General features: G+C 43.8%; 3 protein-coding genes across 7 annotated transcripts; 1 reads left to right on the forward strand and 2 right to left on the reverse strand.

The window, feature by feature from the left end:
• Positions 1-1,325: 1,325 nt before the first annotated feature.
• On the reverse strand, positions 1,326-11,442 carry LOC110510078 (actin-binding protein WASF3-like). 4 transcript variants are annotated; one of them, XM_021591402.3, is made up of 9 exons: positions 9,945-11,442; positions 8,359-8,516; positions 4,730-4,864; positions 4,386-4,539; positions 4,180-4,297; positions 3,212-3,393; positions 2,847-3,080; positions 2,429-2,733; positions 1,326-2,294 (listed from the first exon to the last, which is right to left on the reverse strand). In XM_021591402.3, exons 2-9 carry the CDS (start codon positions 8,489-8,491, stop codon positions 2,137-2,139), a joined length of 1,419 nt encoding a protein of 472 aa, XP_021447077.2. In that variant the 5' UTR covers positions 8,492-8,516; positions 9,945-11,442; the 3' UTR covers positions 1,326-2,136. The 4 variants fall into 4 exon arrangements, with proteins under 4 accessions (XP_021447077.2, XP_021447076.2, XP_090082719.1 ...); XM_021591401.3 differs by having other exon boundaries at positions 8,359-8,519; positions 9,945-10,058; XM_090226593.1 differs by lacking the exon at positions 9,945-11,442 and having other exon boundaries at positions 8,359-8,822.
• A 527-nt stretch (positions 11,443-11,969) lies between these two features.
• LOC149970368 (protein shisa-2 homolog) lies at positions 11,970-14,006 on the reverse strand. The gene is made up of 2 exons (XM_090226595.1): positions 13,121-14,006; positions 11,970-12,620 (listed from the first exon to the last, which is right to left on the reverse strand). Exons 1-2 carry the CDS (start codon positions 13,422-13,424, stop codon positions 12,097-12,099), a joined length of 828 nt encoding a protein of 275 aa, XP_090082721.1. The 5' UTR covers positions 13,425-14,006; the 3' UTR covers positions 11,970-12,096.
• Positions 14,007-14,290: 284 nt separating this feature from the next.
• Positions 14,291-19,738, forward strand: LOC110510077 (V-type proton ATPase catalytic subunit A). Of its 2 annotated transcripts, none has more exons than XM_036967819.2 (15): positions 14,291-14,387; positions 14,934-15,038; positions 15,296-15,424; positions 15,596-15,810; positions 15,938-16,075; positions 16,428-16,579; positions 16,715-16,877; positions 17,023-17,131; positions 17,326-17,448; positions 17,556-17,670; positions 17,869-17,932; positions 18,043-18,246; positions 18,366-18,460; positions 18,578-18,749; positions 18,912-19,738. In XM_036967819.2, the coding sequence occupies exons 2-15, from the start codon at positions 14,957-14,959 to the stop codon at positions 19,002-19,004; spliced, it is 1,854 nt and encodes a 617-aa protein (XP_036823714.1). In that variant the 5' UTR covers positions 14,291-14,387; positions 14,934-14,956; the 3' UTR covers positions 19,005-19,738. The 2 variants fall into 2 exon arrangements, with proteins under 2 accessions (XP_036823714.1, XP_090082718.1); XM_090226592.1 differs by having other exon boundaries at positions 14,298-14,387; positions 14,930-15,038.
• Positions 19,739-24,507: the final 4,769 nt, after the last annotated feature.

A 24,507-nucleotide genomic window follows, 5' to 3' on the forward strand; every position in this document is an offset into this window, starting at 1 on the left:
TGGGAACAATAAAAGGCAACTCTTAAATGTGCAGTTTTATCACACAATGCTGCAGATGTCTCAAGTTGAGGGATAGTGCAATTGGCATGCTGACTGCAGGAATGTCCACCAGAGCTGTTGCCAAATAATTGTAATTTCTCTACCATATGTCGCCTTCAATATTATTTTAGAGAATTTGGCAGTACGTCCAACCGGCCTCACAACCTCAGACTGCACGTAACCACGCCAGCACCAGGAACTCCACATCCAACTTCTTCACCTGTGGAATCATCTGAGACCAGCAACCAGGGCTGCTAATGAAACTGTGGGTTTCCACTACCGAAGAACTCTCAGAAACCGTCTCAGGAAAGCTCATCTGCATGCTCGTCATCTTCACCAGGGTCTCCACCTGACTGCAGTTCTGCGTCGTAAACAACTTTAGTGGGCAAATGCTCACCTTTTGATGGCCACTGGCATGCTGGATGAATCCCACTTTGAACTGTACCAGGCAGATGGCATGTATGGCGAGTGGTTTGTTGATGTCGTTGTGAACAGTGTCCCATGGTGGGGTTATGGTATGGGCAGGCATAAGCTGTGGACAACAAACACAATTACATTTTATCTATGGCAATTTTAATGCACAGAGGTACCGTGATGAGATCCTGAGGCCCATTGTCGTGCCATTCATCCGCCGCCATCACCTTATGTGTCAGCATGATAATGCACAGCCCCATGTCACAAGGATCTGTACACAAATCCTGGAAGCTGAAAATGTCCCAGTACTTCCATTTTCATCAGACATGTTACCCATTGAGCATGTGTGGGATGCTCTGGATCCACATATGACAGCATGTTCCAGTTCCTGCAAATATCCAGCATAACATCGCACAGCCATTGAAGAAGAGTGGGACAACAGGCCACAGTCAGCAGCCTGATCAAGGTATCTGTGACCAACCGATGCATATCTGTATTCCCAGTCACGTGAAATCTATAGATTAGGGCCTAATAAATGTATTTAAATTGCCATATATAAACTGTAACATTTGTTGTTTATATTTTTGTTCAGTATAAGGTGCATTAAACGTGAGCACAGTGCCACTCAGGTCAGCTTGCTGACTTGCATATCATCTCAAATGCATCTCTAGAACACATTTGACGAGGAAGATGTTTCCATTGACAAGAAGTTCCTAATTTGTGTCATTAGTCATACTCCATCCCATTTTAAACACGGTCGAGCTGAAATGTCTGTTCAGAGACGGTCTCATATGCTACAGAGAGAACCTCATCTTTCTAATGGTCGACTAAGAGACAGTTCAGAGGTGATGAGAAGTCACATGAAGATCAGCTAAGTATGTTGGAATTTTATTGACGTTAACATTTAAGGGCATAAGACAATTAGAGCCTACACTGTAATTGTCTTATGCATCAGGAGTGTACACATTTACCCGCTACATAGGTCGTGGCACAGACATTGGAGAAAGCAAAAGAAGATGACAAATTCAGATTAAAATAAAAAAATGATGATTAGTGACATTGAGAGTACAGTGTTGGTGATTTATTTAGACTAAATGATAATGTTGGTGTCTGAGTAAAAGAGCTCAGACAGCTCTGTAGGTACAATAGGAAAAGAGCTCAGACAGCTCTGTAGGTGCAGTAGGAAAAGAGCTCAGACAGCTCTGTAGGTACAGTAGGAAAAGAGCTCAGACAGCTCTGTAGGTACAGTAGGAAAAGAGCTCAGACAGCTCTGTAGGTACAGTAGGAAAATAGCTCAGACAGCTCTGTAGGTACAGTAGGAAAAGAGCTCAGACAGCTCTGTAGGTACAGTAGGAAAAAGGGGGAAATTCACCACATGGTTATTTGGTCCACATACCTTTGAGTGATTTCAGCTGAATCTCAGTTCATGCCTTAATTTTAAGTCCATTCACCTACTGGACAAAATGGCTAAAACTAAAATGAAACTGGGTCCTCAGCCTATGCCCACTAATCACTATGAACCATAATATAGTCATTGGTCTGTAAAAACAGTGTCCCTGACTGCATACTGCATATGAGACTCTCATAATTAATCTGTACCACATCATATCCTTTGTGGGACAGTTGGGCTGGAGCAGAGATGTGTCCATGGTATTTGGTCACCGTGTGGGGGTGGTGTGAGGGTCAGTCTGACCAGTCGTTGTCCTCCAGTTCGGAGTCGTCCTCTGAGTCGCTGTAGTCCACTGCGATGCGTCGGGACAGGATGGTGGCCACGTCGTTCCCTACAGGCTCCCACTTGGCCTGCTGCTCCTGCTGCTCCTGCCCCTTCTTCAGCTGGATACCTGAGCAACACAAACCCACACAGACACATTCACACAGTCTAAACATGAACTTCTGTGCAAATACTTTGTATATATTTTTTTTACCTCTGCTGTCTCCAGAAGAATGGTAAACATCTAAGTACAGCTAAACTTACCCATGCGAATAGCTGACAGAAGGTCACTTCGAGTACCAGTGACAGGCTGGGTGTCCTGTCGCTTCCAATCACCGAGTCCTGCCACTTGGGGGGGAGCGGGAGGGACTGGTGGTGGTGGAGGACCTGGGGGAGGTGGAATCGTACGGGGTCCTGGGGGAGATAGCATTGGGGGACAATAGCCTGAGGATCCAGTAAGGGGGGTGGGGGACACCATTGGAGAGCCAAAGGCTGTCTGTGCAGATGGGATAAGAGGGGCTGGGGGAGGAGGAGGTGGTGGTCCAGAACTGGCATAGTACTCCATTATACTGAGAGAAAGAAGATTTTCAGTTTTAGAACTTCATTTGATGTAACAATTAGTATAAACAAATCAGATTCACTAATCTATATTACAGATTTCGTATTGTTACAGTAACAATACCTGTAGTCTGCAGGTGGAAGCGTTATAGTGCCATTCATTCTCTCAGTGGAGTGATGCAGAGGGTTGGGGTGGTGTGGGCGGTTGAGAGTCCCGTCTCTGTAGCCGACTCCGATGCTGTGGTACTCATGCTCTACAGACTCATGGATGTCTGCAGGCTGGTAAGGGTGAGCCAGGGTGTGGTTGGATGTAGCAAGGGGAAGGCCTGGAGCAGTTGGGTAGTCTGGCAGATCATATCTAGACAACAAAAAGTCATAATTAACTCTTTACCCTGATAACATTTTAATATGGATTTGGAAAACAAACTGAAGGAATCCTTTGCTCAGGAGAGATGAATATAGTCCTAATTAGGGGATGGAACCACTGACCTACTCTCCGGAGAGAGGGAGCCCTCAGACGACGCCCCCCGGTGGAGAGAGTGAGGGTGGCGATGGTCTGGGCGGAGCTCTTTGTCGAACGCCATCATGTTCCACTCGTGACGGCGGTTTCGGACTTTACGAACCTTCTTCACCTCACGCTGTAGTGTGCCGTCAACACATCGCTTCTGCTCCTGAGAGAGAGAGAGAGAGAGAGAGAGAGAGAGTGTTAAGGGAATTTTTATCAATGATGACTAATTATGTATACATTTCAATCAGGACTGACTAATCCGAATACTATTATGTTACTATACATGTACTAATCAGAATACTAAATGTTACTGTATATGTATGAGTTTTCATTCTTGATCCCAGTACTGAAAATAATGTGTGTGTTAACGTGGGCAAAAGTTAGAACAATGACGGTCTGTTCCTTGGTACAAATGAATGAACTATCTCCAGACTGTCTAGAATGCTTATCTACACTGGCTGACCTTGGCTCTAGGCGAGGAGGGAAGGCTTGAGAGCTATAGAGCCTTTCTACCAGTGTCAAGAAGAGACGGAACATTTAGAAAATGCTGACGTCATTTTCAGTTTATAACCTGTGGTAAAATGTGTTTTTACTCAGTACTCTCTTGAATAAAGACTGTTACTTGACATTAAGCCCGGGACTCTGTCCATTCCTATAAAATAAGGGTCTTACAAATCCCTATGAATTGACAGAGTGTTTAATTTTAATTGGGAATTAAAACAGAGGAATTAAATTCCTTCAACAGAGAGAGAGAGAGGCAGAGAGAGAGAGAGAGGCAGAGAGAGAGAGAGGCAGAGAGAGAGAGAGAGAGAGAGAGAGAGAGAGGAGTCCTTTTGCAAATAGGTGTGGAGTTACAGGATATTGTATACACAAGTTGCTTAGAAGAAATTAGCTGTTCAGAAGCAAAATACTGGAGGCTTTTTAAAGTGCGATATTAAGAGGCTCTCACCCGTTGTCTTCTTCTCTCCTTCCTCTTGTCCTCCGTGTCCTGCAGCATCTTCTCTCTCCACAGGTCAAAGAAGTAGGACGGGTCTGTGTACAACTTCATCCCATCAGTGTGGTCATCTCTGTGTCAAAAGAGAGACTAGTTAGCTATTCGCCACAACCTTGAGGTTAAAGCTTGTCTGGTGAATGTGATGCATCCACACAGTGAACCTGTAGGCAGAGAGGATGCTGAGAGGAGGAGGCTTGTCGCTGGTGTTGTACATCTCTGCCACAGGGTTGGACGTGCTGCTATTGGACACCACCTGCTGGTCCTGGACTGTGGAACTCTTAAATGCCTTCCTCATGTTGATGTCTTGCAGAGAGACTGGAGATCAAAACAGAGAATGTGAGATTTATAGAAGGATAAGCAATTAGAAGATACAGAGATATAAAATAATAAATAGATTATGGGCCATGCAGAACCAGAGACAAGGAGGATAACTAATGAGTCGGTTATCCTCATTCAACATTAGAGATGTTTTTTTTTTTACCCTTATCCCCTGACCCCAACTGACCCTCTTCCACAGTGGAATCCAGCTGAGTGACCTTGACAGCCAAGTGGTCGATCCGGTCTTGGAGACCATTTGCACGCAGGTAAAAGGTGTTAGCCTCACTAAACAGCTCTCCAAAGACGTCCTCTGCATGTTTACCTGAGGACAGAGAGGAGTCATTACAGACTTTCACCGTGTCCAACTGGTCAGACAAGATGATTGGAAAAGTGCACTTCACACTACACAGAAAAGAGCAAAGAGATACAGTTGAAGTTGGAAGTTTACATACACTTAGGTTGGACTCATTACTCGTTTTTCAACCACTCTACAAATTTCTTGTTAACAAACTATAGTTTTGGCAAGTTGGTTAGGACATCTACTTTGTGCATGACAAGTAATGTTTCCAAAAATTATTTACAGACAGATTATTTCACTTAATCACAATTCCAGTGGGTCAGATGTTTACATACACTAAGTTGACTGTGCCTTTAAACAGCTCGGAAAATTCCATAAAATTATGTAATTGCTTTAGAAGCTTCTGATAGGCTAATTGACATCATTTGAGTCAAATGGAGGTGTACCTGTGGATGTATTTCAAGGCCTACCTTCAAACTCACTGCCTCTTTGCTTGACATCATGGGGAAATCAGCCAAGACCTCAGAAAAAAAGTTGTAGACCTCTACAAGTCTGGTTCATTCTTGGGAGCAATTTCCAAACGCCTGAAAGTACCATGTTCATCTGTACAAACAATAGTGCTGTCATGACGTTGGCCTGGGGGTAGGTTTATGACAGTCATAAATACCTCTTCCCCCCTTTTTCCTCTCTCTACCCTACTGATGTTACATTTGCAAAACCCCTGGTTAACATAGAGATTCTGGGAACGTCAGAATGTGGGGGGAAATGAACTATATTCTGGTAATCCGACCAATTGAACATATGCGGTGGTACTTAATGAATATGATGTCAGTTCGGTTGTCATCTGAGGCATTCTCATCAATGATAAGATGACAAACTCTACAGTGGAAAGTCTACACATCAGAGTTATCGGATTCACATGGAATTGTTGTTCAATGTAAATGTTTGAATATGAAATTATTTGTGATGGGATGAAATGTGATTTTAGCTTCTAAAATGTGAGATTTGGGTTTTCATAAGGTTAGGGCTCTGCTCAATCAGTGGCCCGCCCCTGTGAAGGGACATGGGCTATAAAACTTTTCAAACACGCCCTCCTCTCCCTTCCTATATAAAGCCTTGACGACAATATAACCTCCTGTTCCGAGGATGTGAGGACGACGGTCCGATGTCAGAATGGTTCAGATAATAACTACAGAACGAAGCCAACATTAGTGTGAGTTTTGGTTGCGAATGGTATGAACTTTGAACTCTTATTCACTACAAAAGTGATCACTCCTAGCCGTTGAGTTAGCAACAGCAGCTGCAAACGCAGGTTAGGAAGGAACAGACAGAGTATCCCACAACAACGACGTTACTACAACGTATCTAATTTACCAGCAGAGACATTCTTCAAAGGACTCGGTTTAGCAACACGGCCTTCCACCTACCACCAACCTACCGAAGCGCAGCTCAGAGTAAATATTTATTTCATTTTCCTTTTCCAAATGGGCGGTAATTTATAATGCATAAGATTCTGTATTTATGATAGCACAGCTTCGCCCTTTGCTGATTCAACTTGTTAGCCAGGGTTCGTGCAGATAACCAAGAATTTACAACTTTCAGATGAGACTGAATTAAGATGACGATTAATATTTACTGCTATTGATGTAAAATATGACTAGGTCTTTAAGAGTTTATTCAGAAGATAACAGCTCTATAAATATTATTTTGTGGTGCCGCGACTCTCTAGTTAATTAAATTTACATGATTAGCTCAATCAGGTAATATTAATTATGGAGAAATTATTTTATAGAATAGCATGTCATATCACTTAATCCGGCATAGCCAAAGACACGATAGTACGTTATTATAAACACTATGGGACCACGCAGCCATTATACCACTCAGGAAGGAGTCGCTTTCTGTCTCCTAGAGGTGAACGTACTTTGGTGTGAAAAGTGAAAGTTAATCCCAGAACAACAGCAAAGGACCTTGTGAAGATGCTGGAGGAAACAGGCACAAAAGTATCCATATCCACAGTAAAACGAGTCCTATATCAACAGAACCTGAAAGGCCGCTCAGCAAGGAAGAAGCCACTGCTCCAAAACCGCCATTAAAAAAGACAGACTATGGTTTGCATTGCAACTGCACATGGGGACAAAGATCGTACTTTTTGTCCTCTGGTCTGATGAAACAAAAATAGAACTGTTTGGCCATAATGTCCATTGTTATGTTTGGAGGAAAAAAGGGGAAGGCTTGCAAGCCAAAGAACAGCATCCCAACCGTGAAGCACGGGGGTGGCAGCATCATGTTGTGGGGGTGGCAGCATCATGTTGTGGGGGTGCTTTACTGCAGGAGAGACTGGTGCACTTCACAAAATAGATGGCTTCATGAGGAGCAAAATTAGGTGGATATATTGAAGCAACATCTCAAGACATCAGTCAGGTTAAAGCTTGGTCGCAAATGGGTCTTCCAAATGGACAATGACCCCAAGCATACTTCCAAAGTTGTGGCAAAATGGCTTACAGACAACAAAGTCAAGGTATTGGAGTGGCCATCACAAAGCCCTGACCTCAATCCCATAGAAAATGTGTGAGCAAAACTGGAAAAGTGTGTGCGAGCAAGGAGGCCTACAAACCTGACTCAGTTACACCAGCTCTGTCAGGAGGAATGGGCCAAAATTCACATAACTTATTGTGGGAAGCTCGTGGAAGGCCACCTGATACGTTTGACCCAAGTTAAACAATTTAAAGGCAATGCTACCAAATACTAATTGAGTGTATGTAAACTTCTGACCCACTGGGAATGTGATGAAAGAAATAAAAGCTAAAATAAATAAATTCTCTCTACTATTATTCTGACATTTCACATTCTTAAAATAAAGTGGTGATCCTAACTGACCTAAGACAGGGAATTTTGTACGAGGATTAAATGTCAGGAATTGTGAAAAACTGAGTTTAAATGTATTTGGCTAAGGTGTATGTAAACTTCTAACTTCAACCGTAAGTTGAGGTAAAGTTGAACAGACAGGGGCAATTTAGTGATGGAGATTTCCAGACAACCAACCAATTGATTGAGATTTGTCAAACAACGGTGAGACGAGCAAGTGATTGTGAAATCTGTCTCTCTCTATCTCTGTCCCTGCCTCCTTTATTATGCTTCTGTGAAACTAAGCTCTACAGTAAGCTCTAATCTCCGGTGACTTCATACAATCCCACCCCACACAGACACACAGTAATATGGATATATTTGGGCCAGATGTCTCATCCTCAAATTCTCTCCATCCCTCCCCACACTACAAAGGACACACACATCTGTCAATATCAACATGTATTTTACCATATTGATTCCAATCATTAAATGCAGTAAGTTAATTTATTTGCATTAGTTGTTCAGTTTCCCAGTGTAACACAGGGATGATGGTGTTTAGGTCACCATTCTGGAGCATATATGCATACATCTGGTTAAAAGATAGGTGATTACTTAATGCACATAACGGGGTGGGGGGGGGGGGTGACTGTGTGGAAGGTGTGTCTTACTTAGACTGCTGAGCTGACGTATGATGGCAGACAGACTGTTGTTGGTGACGCACTCCAGCTCACTGCCAATCCCCTTGGGCAGCGCCCCGCGGCAGAGGTGCCGGGGATCTATGCTCCTCTTGACCAGGGGCATCCCCTCACACCACACCACACACCACCTGCTGGGACACACAGCCACTGACAATAACCTCCATGTTCCATTAGACACAGCCAGACAATTCAGACCAGATGGTGTGTGAGACAGAGGCAGTCGAGTCAAACCTCTCCAGATTACATTACTAACCAAATCCCATTCGTGTTTATGTAATGCCATCAGAGCACATACAAGTTATCATGGAACAAACTACTCTTTACTTCATCCCAGAGCCTTTCATGTCATTCATGGAACATTCCTTAGAGAGGCAATTCATTCTATTGGACCCTGAAACAGCCAATCAATACTTCTTTCCAGACCGATAACTGCAGTAAAATACATACATTTACACATAGCACTCCATCACAAGGGGGTCCCCCTGAGTGACTATAGGCTCAGACTATGCCGTATCAACTGGTATCAAAACCCAGTTTGGGCTATTTCAATATTGTGCTATATAGTCAACTGAGCTAAAGCCTGTGTTACCACAGAGACACCGGTTGTATATTACACACAAGGCAAGCTTACTAATGCAACTGTTGAATAATTTGATGATTTGCTATTATAAATTATGATTTGGCTTATATAAGGAAGTATATTTCAGAAATATGGCATGGGGGGGGGGGGGGGGGGGGGGGGTATATGGCCAATATTCCACAGCTAAAAGCTATTCTTAGCATGATGCAACACGTACAGCCTTTAGACGCGGTATATTGGTCACATATTACAAACCCCAGAGGTGCCTTATTGCTATTACTGGTTACCAACGTAATTAGAGCAGTAAAAATACATTTTGTCATACCCATGGTATAAAGTCTGATATCACAGCTGTCAGCCAATCCGCATTCAGGGCTTGAACAACCCAGTTTAAAAAATAATTTAGTCTTATTTGAAGTAAGGATTATGCTACAGTTAAAGTTAGGGGCCTTGCTGTGCAACATAGTATGAATGGTGACACATGCCATGCAAGACTGGGAGGAACCTCAGCAATGTTAAACTCACCATATAATTTGTTTTTAAACACACGTTGAATTGACGTCTGTGACCTGTGGGCTTGATCATCATGGCAATCTCGATCACACATTTATCAAAAAAACATGATTCCAAAGCATCCTACAGATTTACCAATTACGCAAGCAAGAATAGCAAGGTAGTCCCAATCACATGCTCTGAGGTGATTAGAGGAGCCAATAAGTACAACAGTTTCAACTGGGCGAACAGCGCACCGTTTGTTTCAAACCACTTTAGAGCGATGCCTTATCTTGATTGTAACAATTAAGTGCCTGCAACTCCAGATGGACCGGTTTATTACCGAAGAACAGTGGTCTGTGACCCGTGAGTGACCGAGGGTTTTAAATAGCAGCACCCTAATTGTAGTAGCCTACATATAATACACAAACAGACATAACAAAGGAGGGAAGATATAGATATATGATAAAGACGGGACGCTCACCAAATGTGTCCTTTTAGGAGTATTCAGCTGCAGTCCACCGGTAGAGTTGCCATCCTGTCCCCGCATCTCACCAGGATTCTTTCTGTGAGGAGCAATCTCCCGCACAAATCAACATCCAGGCCCAGAGATTTAATTAGCAGATTTAGTTGTGTCGTCCAATCAGGATCGCCAAAAACATCCATCGTGACAACCATGGGCAGTTTGACAGCGCGACATGAGTGCGTTTTCGAGATGATGACGAGAAACCCTATTTTAGAACACAAGCTTACATTACATAAATTGCATTATTAGGACTTTGTGACTGGTTTAGCCCAGTTATTTTGAAATGTATAAATAAACACTCAAAAATGTGTCTTCGAAGATATGACCACTTTCGGATTGTCAATAAATTGTTTCAAAAGAGAATGGATTCAACCAGGGGGTGACCGTTTGACCCCACCTAACAGCGGGCACCTCCAACCACATTTTCAGATCAAGCATAAATTGACTCTAAAACACACAGTGGTTATTGCTGCTGTGACGTTATTGGAGGTCTGTAGATCACTGTGCGCTAATGCATGATCTAATGCAAGGGAAGGGCACCTGTAATTTCAATAGCCCAACCCTATTAACAATAATACAGTATTTACCCTCAATGAAAATTCCATTGTTTATCCCAATGTTTTCACACATCGCTATCACTGCACCCATGTACACCCCCGGTCACTAATGCCTCTATTAGGCTATTCATGACACTGAGCCCCCAGACACTATAACACGTATTCTCCATTTATCACTTAGTGTTTTTCTGTGATTATTATAGCTAGGCCTATACCACCATTACCCCCAAATCATCCTTCAGTTTCTCTTGTGGTAGTCAAGTTTGCTTAATTAGCAATTCCATGCAGCTTCCTGCTATGGGTAGCTTCCTGCTACTACTTATGTCTGACTATAGCTTGTTTCCTGCTGTGTTTTCTATATGCGTTGTGCATGTTATTTGTGAGCTATGCTAAGATTTTCCTATTCTAGGACAATAAACATGATTCTGATTCTGTCTGATTGCCTAGGCCTAAAATGGTCTCCATAATAAGATACTGCTGAAGATATATGCTAAAGATGGACACATGGAATTATGGATAAAAACGTTTCTTAAAATGGGAAGTAAAAATGTAAAAACTGTTTTAACTTCAATTGTAAAAGCCAAAGTTGGCTCGAGATACCACTAGCCGCGCAAACATTCAGCACCATGGCCAGCAAAGCAATCAGTGCAAACTAAAACAGGATTGGTCGCCACTTCAGCAGCATGGCGGTTGAACAGCGCCGCTCCCAGAAATGAGACGTTTCAACACACCTGTTGCGAGGCTGTGGCTGCAGAAAGGCTAGGGGCACAACTTTCACGGGGGACGGGGGGGACATGTCCTCCCCACATTCTGAATTGCATTTTTGTCCCCCCTCACAGTTTTATCATTCGAATGTGATGCAAAACGAGGGAACAGTGTGCTTCCGGACCATGCGGACCGCTTCGAGCGATCGGGTAGGCTTCTTCGAGTGTTTATCCGACTGAATACATTTTTTTTATGTCCCCCCCACTTCTAAAACCAAAGTTGTGAAAGGCCTGATGATAAACTCTGCAGCCACCAGAGCAAATTCTGTTCATGTATAGAGATCGCATTGAGGAATGTTTTAGATAAAATTGTGGTTAATGATGGTGTCATGATATCAATGATACAGTATCATGTCATCTAAATCATGGTACTATGTCCAACACTTCAACTTATAGGACGAAATATAAGTCCCCTCCAAAGTATTACTATTATTATTATGTGACAGGGTTATGTGCGTAGCGTAGCTTTTGCCTCAGTAATACATAACAGTAGGGCTAATATAAACTATATTATGGACAACAACAAAAAACATCAGAAAAAGTCCAGCAATTGAATGTGTGAATTGTAGAAATTAGTACAGAATATTTACAAAGAAACACTATACATTTTAAGGAATAATAAAATATGAATGATTGAAGTATTGTTAACTGACCAATTGCAATTATTCTCCTAAACATTTTTATTCGTCTAAACGGTCTGCCACACATTTACATTCCATTTCCGGGGCTTATTAATATTTTCCTATTTGAATACCCAAATACTCCATCTTTCAAAGTCACAGCCACAAATTATATGATCACTTCAGTGTGCCTGGGTTTAGTGCTGGTATAGCTGGATGGAGGGCAGGGAGATGGGAGATGACGGCTTTCCCCTTGTGAGGTATACAGAGTAGGCATTTGAGCCATATAAGGATGCATTATGGAATGATGAAGCATGGAGGGGTGGACCAGGCTGGAAAACACCATGGTGGGGTGCATGGTACAAGGTTGGACCATGGAGGGTTGTGGGCTGGTGGGAGTTTCCTGCCTCTTTAAGGTTTGGTGGACACGTGTGGATCCAGTTGGACAGGCTTGGCTGGCATTGGGAGGGTAGAGAGATGAGGTGGAACCACAGGACGTCCCTGTACTCACAGTCATGGGTACAGCCTCCTGCTGCTGCTCTCCACTCCCACCCTGGGGCCCAGCAGCACCGTCTGGGCTTTGGGAGATCTCCTGTTTACGACTCAGACAGACACCCATGGCCACCATGGAGCCCAGAAAGATAAAGGCCAGAAAAACAGAGCCCACGACCACAAAGGGGACATAGACAGGTACTACAGAGTGAAAAGAAAACACCAACATAAAGAGGGCAGGGGAGAAGTGGATGGATTGATTGAGTGGAGAGGAAAGAAATACATTTTAAGGATGACCTTAAAAAGCTGGGGATGTGTTCATATTCCAAGAAAAGTATTAAACTGTGCAACACATGAAACACACAAAAAACGGTTCATTGAAAGATCCTTGGCAGCAGATCAAGTCTTAACATGATGCTCGTGATGTGAGGAGTAGACTAACTGCATGTTGAAGAATAGAATAAATGCTTAGACATGAGGCCACACTTTAAGGCACATTTGGTGGGTTGGATTCAAGCACACACTGCATTAGGCTTTCTCATTCCTCAATACCATTTATAAGGAATCTCACGGTGTGTGTTATCAATGAATAGGTAGCTATGCCTAAAAAGCCATTATATAGCCAGCACATTGAGCCTTAATGAAAAATAATAATTGACCAAGTATTTGTTCCTATTTCAGTAGCCAAAGATACAATTTACCTGCACTCTTGGCATCTTTCTCGTCATCAGACGTGCCAGGCTGTAGAACTTGCTCGTGGTTGTTGCAGTTACCCTGATCCAGTCTTGCTCCTATGAGTGCGCAACAGTAGCGCAGCTCACACGTTCCACAACAGATCGCCGCTTCTCTTTGATCGTGGCCCTCCGGACAATGGAAACCCCCTCGCCAGTTAGATTGCGCGTCCTTCCAACTATGGCAATATTCACCATTCGTCCTCTGTTGTGTCATGCCCACTTGGAAAATCAGACTGATAAAAGCCCCAACAGCAAAACGCACGGTCCTCATCCCGTTCCAACTGAAGAGACGAATCCCGTGTCGTTTTTTTTTTGTTATTACAAAATAATAACCTGGAAATAAATCCTAAAATATTATAAATAACATATAACATATGTGGCTCAATCACCACCCTTTCTGCAATAGGCTAGGATCAATGTCACATAGGCTAGGCCTATATCCCATGACAACTAGGCTATTTAAACTGATCAAAAGTTATGACCGCAGCGCTTGTTCCTATTTCGAAAGCGCAACTAGACATATCTAGAATAGGCTAATAAAATCATACAGGGAGCTATAGGTACGCTATGTAAAATGAACGCACAGGCTTACCATTCGATTCACGCCATGTGATGCATCATAACATGAGTTGGTTCTGCTCTGTGGATCTGTTCTCTCCATAATTTGTGTCATGGGACACACTAATTTTAGACTATTCCTTACAGACTGTATGGGCACATGAATATATATGTAGATATGTAGCCTATTTTGCTGATTAAATAGCCTAGCATAGTTAGGCCAATTTAATTTTAAAATCTTAACTGGGCAGTTTATTCGCTAATAGAGCTTCCAAGTTTATTTTTCCAATGTTCTGCTTCAATAGGCCTATCACAGCCAACATGGGCTAAGTGATTGGATATTATTCGACTGTGTTGCTACATCAAAGCAATAGCTTGATTTTGACTGAGTGTCTAAGTAAACTTTGTCATTGAGAAAAGGAGACGAGGAAATCACGTCAATGATATTGGAATGCAGCCGCCGCCGCATTCGAGCTAAACGAGCCGAAAGAGGAAGGAAACTGTTGCGCTGTTACGCCATTTTGACTCCCAGAGCTCGTATTTTCTAATGTAATCTCGGGTCTCCGAGCCACAATGGTGATTGTTTCCCAAAGTAGTCTTGGGCCTGTCAGCTGATCAGTCTCCTAATCTGATAGAAATTTCTGAAGGGCCCTGGACTATTGAATACTAAGAGAAGGTAATCAACCCGAATCATATGAATCCAATATAACGTTATTGTCAATTCATTGCAACTGGCTAGTACATTATGATAAACCACGCAGATTAGCTAACGTTAGCTGTTGTTACATTTCCGTTCTGTCAGTGTCACCTGCCTGACTACGATTAGTTTAGCTCTATCTAGCTAGTATGATTTGCTTGTTTGTGTAATAAACAACTGAAACTAAGACTGTATTTCAGAAATGTTGTAGTTGTATTATGGTCTGTAGAGACTAGTTAGCTAGCTTCATAGCTTGTTGTTTTTCTCCTGCTTTTACCAAGCAGATGGTATCGAAGCTCTCCAGGTATTATCACTGAGCAAGCTTACATGTCACTGTACCAATGAATGAAATGTGTATTTTGATTCTGTGTGGTTATGGTGAATGATTTTCATTCCATTAAGTAATTTAAGTTATTGAAACAGTTTATCAATATATAACTAGTGTCATGTCTTTCACGTGTCGTCATAGTGGAGTGTCGCATGATTGATCTCTGTTTTTCCTCTCCTTACTCTTTGCAGACACACACACACACACACACACACTCAGGATGGACACTTCCAAGCTTCCTAAGATCCGTGATGAAGAGCGGGAAAGCGAGTTTGGATATGTGCATGGAGTTTCTGGTCCAGGTCAGTGTCTGCAGTTCAAATCAAGGATCCCAGGCTCTGGCATGGGAGTGATAACTCTCATGCCCGTGCCTATGGCTGAAGTTCAGTGAGCTAACAATGCTTTCAGCACATGCTATAGCACCTGCTCAATTCAGACTGCTCATTTCCAGTATGGCAAAAATATATATTTCGACTTGTTCATGTAACCAGACTGCCTGCTACTTTTCAATAACATGTTTTCTGTCATCTGTTCTTTGTCTAACCTGCTTAATCAACAGTGGTGACGGCCACCGCCATGGCAGGAGCGGCCATGTACGAGCTGGTGCGTGTGGGTCACAGTGAGCTGGTGGGAGAGATCATCAGGCTGGAGGGAGACATGGCAACCATTCAGGTCTACGAGGAGACCTGTATCCTTTCCAGTGATACCTTCTCAACTAGACATACAGTTACTCCCACCTTCAGTAACTGTTGACGGTTCACTTACTTTTGTGTACTTCCATTCTGATGTATTCTAGCCTATCCTCTTGTCTGGCATATTACTAGGCTATATGGTTATTTTTCCTGAACGTACGTCACAGCTGGTGTGTCTGTCGGAGACCCTGTCCTTCGGACAGGAAAGCCCCTGTCTGTAGAGTTGGGTCCGGGAATCATGGGGTCCATTTTTGATGGCATCCAGCGGCCCCTCAAAGACATCAATGACCTCACTCAAAGCATTTACATCCCTAGAGGAGTCAACATTGGAGCCCTCAACCGTGACCTCAAGTGGGAGTTTACACCTGGCCAGAGTCTTAGGGTAAGACAACAATGTATTTCCTTGTGAGTGTGTAAGCAAGGTGTGTTTGAATGTGTCTCCACTGAAATATGATCCATCTCCTGAATCTACATATTATGTTCTCTCCCCCTGTCCATCTCTGCCTCAGACTGGCAGTCACATAACAGGTGGGGATATCTATGGCACGGTCTTTGAGAACTCGCTGATCAAACACAAGTTGATGCTGCCTCCCCGGAGCAGAGGCACTGTCACCTACGTGGCCCCACCTGGAAACTATGATGTCAATGTGAGTAGAGCCGGGACGATACCAGTATCGTGATACTCGTTAGTATCGTGGCAAGGAAACAAAACACAAAGCGGGATTCATTTATTTATGAAAACAGCCCTAACGTTGGAAACAAACATTATGTTGTCATCCGGAGTCACATTTATGTATTTTCCAAACTATAGTACACAATATTTTACATAAAGCAGGTTTTTAAAGGACCAAAGAATTTGGTCTGCTTCGAGTAAATGTTTGGCATGGGAAAAAACATTGCCATACTGGTCACCCTCCACCTACTAACATCTTTACAGCTGAATGGCACAATGCCATTGTCTTGTCTCTGTTGTTTGGTCAATTTTGTGTGTTTCGGCAGGATGTGGTGCTGGAACTGGAGTTTGAGGGTTTGAAAGAGAAGTTTACCATGATCCAGGTCTGGCCAGTGCGACAGATTCGCCCGGTCACAGAGAAGCTACCTGCCAATCACCCCCTGCTCACCGGCCAGAGAGTGTTGGATGCCCTCTTCCCGTGAGTATACATATCTCTACTTTCTTTTCCTTTTTTCTACTGACCCATTCCCACTTCATATCCTTTCATCCTGACCTTTACTTAAGCCTCTGACAAGTCACCTACTTCTGTCTCTGTGTTTGTCTGTGCTCACAGGTGTGTCCAGGGTGGTACTACTGCTATCCCAGGAGCCTTCGGTTGTGGCAAGACTGTGATCTCACAGTCCCTGTCCAAGTATTCCAACAGTGATGTCATCATCTATGTGGGCTGTGGAGAGCGTGGAAATGAGATGTCTGAAGTGTTGAGAGATTTCCCTGAGGTTAGTGATAGTCCGTGTGTCAAGTTCTAATCATTGACATGTTAATGAGATCAGTGAATTACACTACTTTGGTGTCTGGCATAGCCGATCACCAGTTTGTGATGTGTTTTCAGTCTGACTAATGGTATTCCTCCCTGCTCTATAGCTTACAATGGAAGTGGATGGAAAGGTTGAAAGTATCATGAAGAGAACAGCTCTAGTGGCCAATACTTCCAACATGCCTGTCGCTGCTAGAGAGGCCTCTATTTACACAGGTACCAGGCGATCACATTACAGATGGCAACCTATAAAAGCTGGTGTCGGCTGTTTTGAATCATCATCATCGTTGTTGGTAGTTGTACATCTTTTGGTCTGGAATGTGGGGGGATTAGCCACCAGTCACCACTCATTCTCATAACTGGAATTCTGTGCCTCTGATTCTGACTGCATCTACTTTGTGCCACTGCAGGAATCACTCTGTCTGAGTACTTCAGAGACATGGGCTACAACGTCAGCATGATGGCCGACTCCACCTCCCGGTGGGCCGAGGCTCTCAGGGAGATCTCAGGACGATTGGCTGAGATGCCTGCTGGTGAGTACAATAAGCCAATAACAATAGAGCATGTTTTTTTTATACTATCTCAGCAACATGTCTGCCATTTTGAGCCAGTCAGAGCTCTGTGTGCTGTTTGTGCACAGACAGCGGGTACCCTGCCTACCTGGGAGCCAGACTGGCCTCCTTCTATGAGCGTGCTGGCAGGGTTAAGTGCCTGGGTAACCCAGAGAGAGAGGGCAGCGTCAGCATTGTTGGAGCGTGAGTACTATATCATTCTACCAGCAGGGGGAACCTCTATCACCCCCCATACCTCCTGACACTAAGGGTCAGACAGGTTCTGTACCAGTCCTGCAACACAAGATACCTGAACCATGTAGTCTTATCCACCTTGGAATGTATGATACAGTGATGGCAGACTGGTGTCTGAATAACTTGGCCTGGTGTTATTTCCCCTAGTGTGTCTCCCCCTGGTGGAGACTTCTCTGATCCTGTTACTTCGGCTACACTGGGTATTGTACAGGTAATGCCTCAATTGTGTATATATTACAATTTTAAGTTTCGACAATTCAAACCTTTACTCTTCCTACTCCTCATTCCTGTTTTTATCTTCTCTCTGTCTCCATCTCTCAGGTGTTCTGGGGTCTAGATAAGAAGCTGGCTCAGAGAAAGCATTTCCCGTCAGTCAACTGGCTGATCAGCTACAGCAAGTACACACGGGCGCTGGACGAGTACTACGACAAGCACTTCCCTGAGTTTGTGCCGCTTCGCACCAAGGCCAAGGAGATCCTGCAGGAGGAGGAGGATTTGGCTGAGATTGTACAGCTTGTAGGCAAGGTGAGGCTGAGCTCATGTGAGGAAGGGTTATGGGTTGATATACTGCCTAGGTTGATGGTTGGCATGTGTATGCACGCACTAGGCACTTATTGCTGTCCCCGATGTCAACTTAACAACAGGCATCTCTTGCTGAGACCGACAAAATCACATTGGAGGTTGCTAAACTACTCAAGGATGACTTCCTGCAGCAGAATGGCTATACTCCGTATGACAGGTAAATACACACTCTGGCACATGTTCATCTGTGTCATAAACATGCTAAAATGACTTAAACATCGGTTATTAAGCCCATATTGGTTAATTAATTGAATTTTTTGCCCTTTTCCCGAAGGTTCTGCCCTTTCTACAAAACGGTGGGCATCCTTTCCAACACAATTGCGTTCTATGACTTGGCGCGACATGCAGTGGAGACCACAGCTCAGAGTGACAACAAGATCACCTGGTCCATGATCCGGGAGCACATGGGAGAGATCCTCTACAGACTCAGCTCTATGAAGTTCAAGGTACATGCTTGTTCAGCCCCTTTATCCATGTTCATCTGCATTCAAAATCAACTTCCTCAATCACTCTACCAACTCTGGCCTTTGTACATCCACTGTGGGACTTTGTCTTGGGGTGTCATTGTGTCTCCTAGCCTCAGTGTCTCTGTGTACCTGTTGTTTCAGGATCCAGTGAAGGAGGGCGAGGCCAAAATCAAAGCAGACTACTCTCAGCTGCTGGAGGACATGCAGAATGCCTTCCGTACCCTGGAGGACTGAGCTCTCACCTCCCTCCCCTCCTACCCCCAGTGCTCTCTGGCCCCTGTTTGTGAATGTCTACTTAGGCCAGTGACAGTCAAACCTCAGTCATTCCTCCACATTCCAACACGATGGTCGACCCATTTATTTCAACCATGCTCTTTTAATTTCACCATACTGTCATGTACAAGGCAGTAATGGAAAAAAATTCTCAGTTTTCTCAGAATTCATGTTTACCAAATCTATTACCATTAGCAATACCATCATCCGTGACCCCATCGTATGGATGTTCTCCTCCTCTCCCTTCAGCCCCCTTGTCATCCATGAAGAGCACACGACTACAGCCCTGGTTACAGACAATAATCAGTGGACCCAGATCAGGTACTACACTTGTAATTAACTACTAGCTGAAACACGTGGAGTGTTACTTCATCTCCCAGGTGTGACTGACCACCACCAATAGATGGTTGACAAAAATGGGAACGTACACAGGGGTAAAGGGACAGAGGCACCTTGTTTATTTCAGGAGGTTGAGGCCCTCTTCCTCTCAATGCCGCTTAGATGGTATTTTGTGTTCTTACTTCTCTCTGTGGATATTTTGATGTTGTTTTTCTGTTGAGTGAAACAGAAAGTGTGTGCGTGTGTGTGTGTGTGTGTGTGTGTGTGTGTGTTAGAATCAGTTGCCTCCACCTTGAAGGCATATTTATGTCACATGTATTGTGTAAGTCTAAAGAAAATAAATGAATGGGAAATAATAATTTGCCTTGTGTTTTATGCTGGATAGAATAGTCAGACACATTGACTTTTTCCACATTTTGTTACGTTATAGCCTTTTTCTTAAATTGATATTTTTTTTCTTTAATCAATCTACTCACAGTACCCCATAATGACAAAGCAAAAACAGGTTTTTAGTCCTCTTTGCAAGTGTATACATTTTTCCAAAAACTATCACATTAACATAAGTATTCAGACCCTTTAATCAGTGCTTTGTTGAAGAACCTTTGGCAGCGATTACATCCTACAAGCTTGGCACACCTGTATTTGGGCAGTTTCTCCCATTCCTCTCTGCAGAGCCTCTCAAGCTCTGTCAGGTTGGATGGGGAGTGTTGCTGCACAGCTATTTTCAGGTATCTCCAATGTTCGATCAGGTTTAAGTCCGGGCTCAGGCTGGGCCTCTCAAGAACATACAGAGACTTGTCCTGAAGCCACTCCTGCGTTATCTTGTTGGAAGGTGAACCTTTGCCCCAGTCTGAGGTCCTGAGCGCTCTGGAGCAGGTTTTCATCAAGGATCTCTTTGTACTTTGCTCCGTCCATCTTTCCCTCGATCCGGACTAGTCTCCCAGTTCCTGCCGCTGAAAAACATCCCCACAGCATGATACTGCCACCACCATGCTTCACTGTAGGGATGGTGCCATGTTTCCTTCAGATGTGATGCTTGGGATTCAGGCCAAAGAGTTCAATCTTGGTTTCATCAGACCAGAGAATCTTGTTTCTCACGGTATGAGAGTCCTTTAGGATCCCTTTGGCAAACTCCAAGCGTGCTGTTGCGCATTTTAATGAGGAGTGGCTTCCGTCTGGCCACTCTGCCATAAAGGCCTGATTGGTGGAGTGCTACAGAGACTGTAGTCCTTCTGGAAGGTTCTCCCATCTCCACAGAGGAACTCTGGAGCTCTATCAGAGTGACAATCAAGTTCTTGGTCACCTCCCTGACCAAGGAGGCCCTTCTCCCCCAATTTCTCCGTTTGGCCGGGCAGCCAGCTATAGTAAAAGTCTTGGTGGTTTCAAACCTCTTCCATTTAAGAATGATGGAGGCCACTGTGTTCTTGGGGACCTTCAATGCTGCAGAAAAAATAAATTGGTACCCTTCCCCAGATCTGTGCCTCAACACAATCCTGTCTCAGAGCTTTACGGACAATTCCTTTAACCTCATAGCTTTGTTTTTGCTCTGACATGCACTGTCAACTGTAGGACCTTATATAGACAGGTGTGTGCCTTTTCAAAATCATGTCCAATCAATTGAATTTACCACAGGTGGAGTCCAATCAAGTTGTAGAAATATCTCAAGGATGATCAATGGAAACAGGATGCACCTGAACTCAATTTCAAGTCTCATATCAAAGGGTCTGAATACTTATGTAAATAAGGTATTTCTGTTTTTATTTTTATGTAACCTTTTAACTAGGCAAGTCCGTTAAGAACAAATTCTTATTTACAATGACAGCCTACCCCGGCCAAACCCGGATGACGCTGGGCCAATTGTGCGCCGCCCTATGGGACAATCACGGCCGGATGTGATACAGCCTGGATTCAAACCAGGGACTGTAGACTAGAGCGCCACTCGGGAGCCCTTTTTAATACAATTGCAAACATTTCTAAAGCCGTTTTAGATTTTTCATTATGGGGTATTGTGTGTCGATGAGGGGAAAAAATGTTTTAATCCATTTTAGAATAAGGCTGTAACGTAACAAAGTGGAAAAAGTCGAGGGGTCTGAATACTTTCCGAATGCACTGTGCATTTATTTATAATGTACTTCTAATGTACAATTACAGCAAGTAACCTTGACGCCACAAAGGACATAATTTCCCAAACAATTGTTAGTCTTTCTCATATACTTTATTAATGCGTTTCCTCTTTCACAAAAACGTTTTTACTTGGATGAATCCAAAATGGAAAAAGGTAAGGGCATCAGACTTTGCACCTGAACGTGGCACAGCAAAATGAAGCTCCTCATATGGCAACTATTTGAACCACTAGACAGTAACCAGTTTTCCATCCAACCTTTTTATGCGAGTAAAGTACCTGTTTCATAAATGTCATGACGGGACTGATGGAAATTACAAATTTGTCAGTAAACTTTCCAAATTTAGACAAAACAAAATATGCTAGACAAAGTAGGATATTTGGTGGCATGGGATAACAAGTTTGCGTGGTTCTCCCACTACGATTCCGGAAAGCATGCAGTTCATTAGGCTACAGATTGCATTAATTATGATGAACTTCACAGGGTGGTGAGCTTGATGCTACTTTCCAATAAATATCAAGGGTTTTATTCAAGTTTCACATTTTTGTCACATGCACAAGTACAATAAAATGCCTTTCAATAACAATGTAATACTAAAAATAACTTAAGGTATGTTTATTTAAACGTTATTAACCCAGGCAAGTCCGTTAAGAACAAATCATTATTTACAATGACGGCATAGGAACAGTGGGTTAACTGCCTTGTTATGGGGCAGAACGACAGATGTTTACCTTGTCAGCTAGGGGATTTGATCTAGCAACCGTTCAGTTACTGGCCCAACACTCTAATCACTAGGCTACCTGCCACCGTAGAACAAAAACACACATGAAATAAAAATAAGAACATGAGGAAGATAGTAAGCATACTATATACAGGATCAGTTGCAGTACCATATTTACAATGTGCAGGGATACTGGAGTGATTGAGGAAGGTACACTGTATATACAGTGTATGTGGACACCTCTTCAAATTTGCGCTATTTCAGCCACACCCATTGCTGACGGGTGTATAACATTGCATGGCTGTGTAATCAATCTCCATAGACAAACATTGACATTAGAATGAACTTAATGAAGAGCTCAGTGACTTTCAATGTGGCACCGTCATAGGATGCCACCTTTACAACAAGTCACTTCGTCAAATTTCTGCCCTTCTAGAGCTGCCCCGGTACACTGTAAGGGCTGTTATTGTGAATTGGAAATGTCTAGAATCAACAACGGCTCAGGCGCGAAGTGGTAGGCCACAAAAGCTTCCAGAACGGGACCGCGGAGTGGTAGGCCACACAAGCTTCCCAGAACGGGACCGCGGAGTGGTAGGCCACACAAGCTTCCCAGAACGGGACCGCGGAGTGGTAGGCCACACAAGCTTCCCAGAACGGGACCGCGAAGTGGTAGGCCACACAAGCTTCCCAGAACTGGACCGCGGAGTGGTAGGCCACACAAGCTTCCCAGAACGGGACCGCGGAGTGGTGAAGCATGTAGCCCATAAAAATAGTCTGTCCTCAGTTACAACACTCACTGCCGAGTTCCAAAATGTCTCTGAAACCAACGTCAGCACAAGAACTGTTCGTCGAGAGCTTAATGAAATGGGTTTCCATGGACAAGCAGCCGTACACAAGCCTAACATCACACTGCACAATACCAAACGTCAGCTGGAGTGGCGTAAAGCTCGCCACCATTGGACTCTGGAGCAGTGGAAACGTGTTCTCTGGAGTGATGAATCACGTTTCACCATCTGGCAGTATGACGGATGAATCTGGGTTTGAAGGATGCCAGGAGAACGCTACCTGCCCAAATGCATAGTGCCAACTGTAAAGTTTGGTGAAGGAGGAATAATGGTGTGGGGCTGTCTTCCATGGTTCATGCTAGGCCCCTTAGTTCCAGTGAAGGAAATCTTAACGCGACAGCATACAATGACATTCTAGACGATTATGTGCTTCCAACTTTGTGGCAACAGTTTGAGGAAGGCCCTTTCCTGTTTCAGCAGGACAATGCCCCGGTACACAAAGTGAGGTCCATACAGAAAGGGTTTGTCGAGATCGGTGTGGAAGAACTTGACTGGCCTGCACAGGGCCCTGGCCTCAACCCCATCTAACACCTTTGGGATGAATTGGAATGCCGACTGCGAGCCAGGCCTAATTGCCCAATATCAGTGCCCGACCTCACTAATGCTCTTGTGGCTGAATGGAAGAATGTTCCCTCAGCAATGTTACAACATCTAGTGGAAAGCCTTCCCAGAAGAGTGGAAGCTGTTATTACAGCAATGTTCCAACATCTAGTGGAAAGCCTTCCCAGAAGAGTGGAGGCTGTTATAGCAGCAATGTTCCAACATCTAGTGGAAAGCCTTCCCAGAAGAGTGGAGGCTGTTATAGCAGCAATGTTACAACATCTAGTGGAAAGCCTTCCCAGAAGATGTGGAAGCTGTTATATCAGCAATGTTCCAACATCTAGTGGAAAGCCTTCCCAGAAGAGTGGAGGCTGTTATAGCAGCAATGTTCCAACATCTAGTGGAAAGCCTTCCCAGAAGAGTGGAAGCTGTTATAGCAGCAATGTTCCAACATCTAGTGGAAAGCCTTCCCAGAAGAGTGGAGGCTGTTATAGCAGCAATGTTCCAACATCTAGTGGAAAGCCTTCACAGAAGAGTGGAAGCTGTTATAGCAGCAATGTTCCAACATCTAGTGGGAAGCCTTCCCAGAAGAGTGGAAGCTGTTATAGCAGCAATGTTCCAACATCTAGTGGAAAGCCTTCCCAGAAAAGTGGAAGCTGTTATAGCAGCAAAGGGGGGACCAACTTCATATTAATGCCCATGATTTTGGAATGAGATGTTCGACTTTTGGTCATGTGGTGTATGTAAGGTGACTAGGCATCAGGATATATGATAAACAGAGTAGCAGCAGCGTCTATGAGGATTGTATGTGAGTGGGTGTGTGTAGAGTCAGTATAAATGCATGTGCATATTATGTGTGTGTGAGCAAATTATTGTGTGGGTGTTGGAGTGTCAGT

The sequence above is a fragment of the Oncorhynchus mykiss genome, chromosome 29 (assembly GCF_057628025.1).
Source record: "Oncorhynchus mykiss isolate SJ-2025 chromosome 29, ASM5762802v1, whole genome shotgun sequence".
In the NCBI taxonomy this organism is placed as follows: Eukaryota; Metazoa; Chordata; class Actinopteri; order Salmoniformes; family Salmonidae; genus Oncorhynchus; species Oncorhynchus mykiss.

Bases quoted from the DNA above. Each gene is read 5' to 3' on its own strand.
- LOC110510078 (XM_090226593.1), bottom strand. From the start codon at position 8,671: ATGGCATTACATAAACACGAATGGGATTTGGTTAGTAATGTAATCTGG. The intron at 4,298-4,385 runs GTTCACTGTGTG...CTTTTGACACAG, and splicing joins AGCATCCTCTCTGCCTACAG to AGATGACCACACTGATGGGA. The intron at 3,081-3,211 runs GTCAGTGGTTCC...TTTGTTGTCTAG, and splicing joins TCCCTCTCTCCGGAGAGTAG to ATATGATCTGCCAGACTACC.
- LOC149970368 (XM_090226595.1), bottom strand. From the start codon at position 13,424: ATGAGGACCGTGCGTTTTGCTGTTGGGGCTTTTATCAGTCTGATTTTC. The intron at 12,621-13,120 runs GTAAATTGTATC...TTCACTCTGTAG, and splicing joins GAAAGATGCCAAGAGTGCAG to TACCTGTCTATGTCCCCTTT.
- LOC110510077 (XM_036967819.2), top strand. From the start codon at position 14,957: ATGGACACTTCCAAGCTTCCTAAGATCCGTGATGAAGAGCGGGAAAGC. The intron at 15,039-15,295 runs GTCAGTGTCTGC...CTTAATCAACAG, and splicing joins GCATGGAGTTTCTGGTCCAG to TGGTGACGGCCACCGCCATG. The intron at 16,076-16,427 runs GTGAGTAGAGCC...GTGTTTCGGCAG, and splicing joins CTGGAAACTATGATGTCAAT to GATGTGGTGCTGGAACTGGA.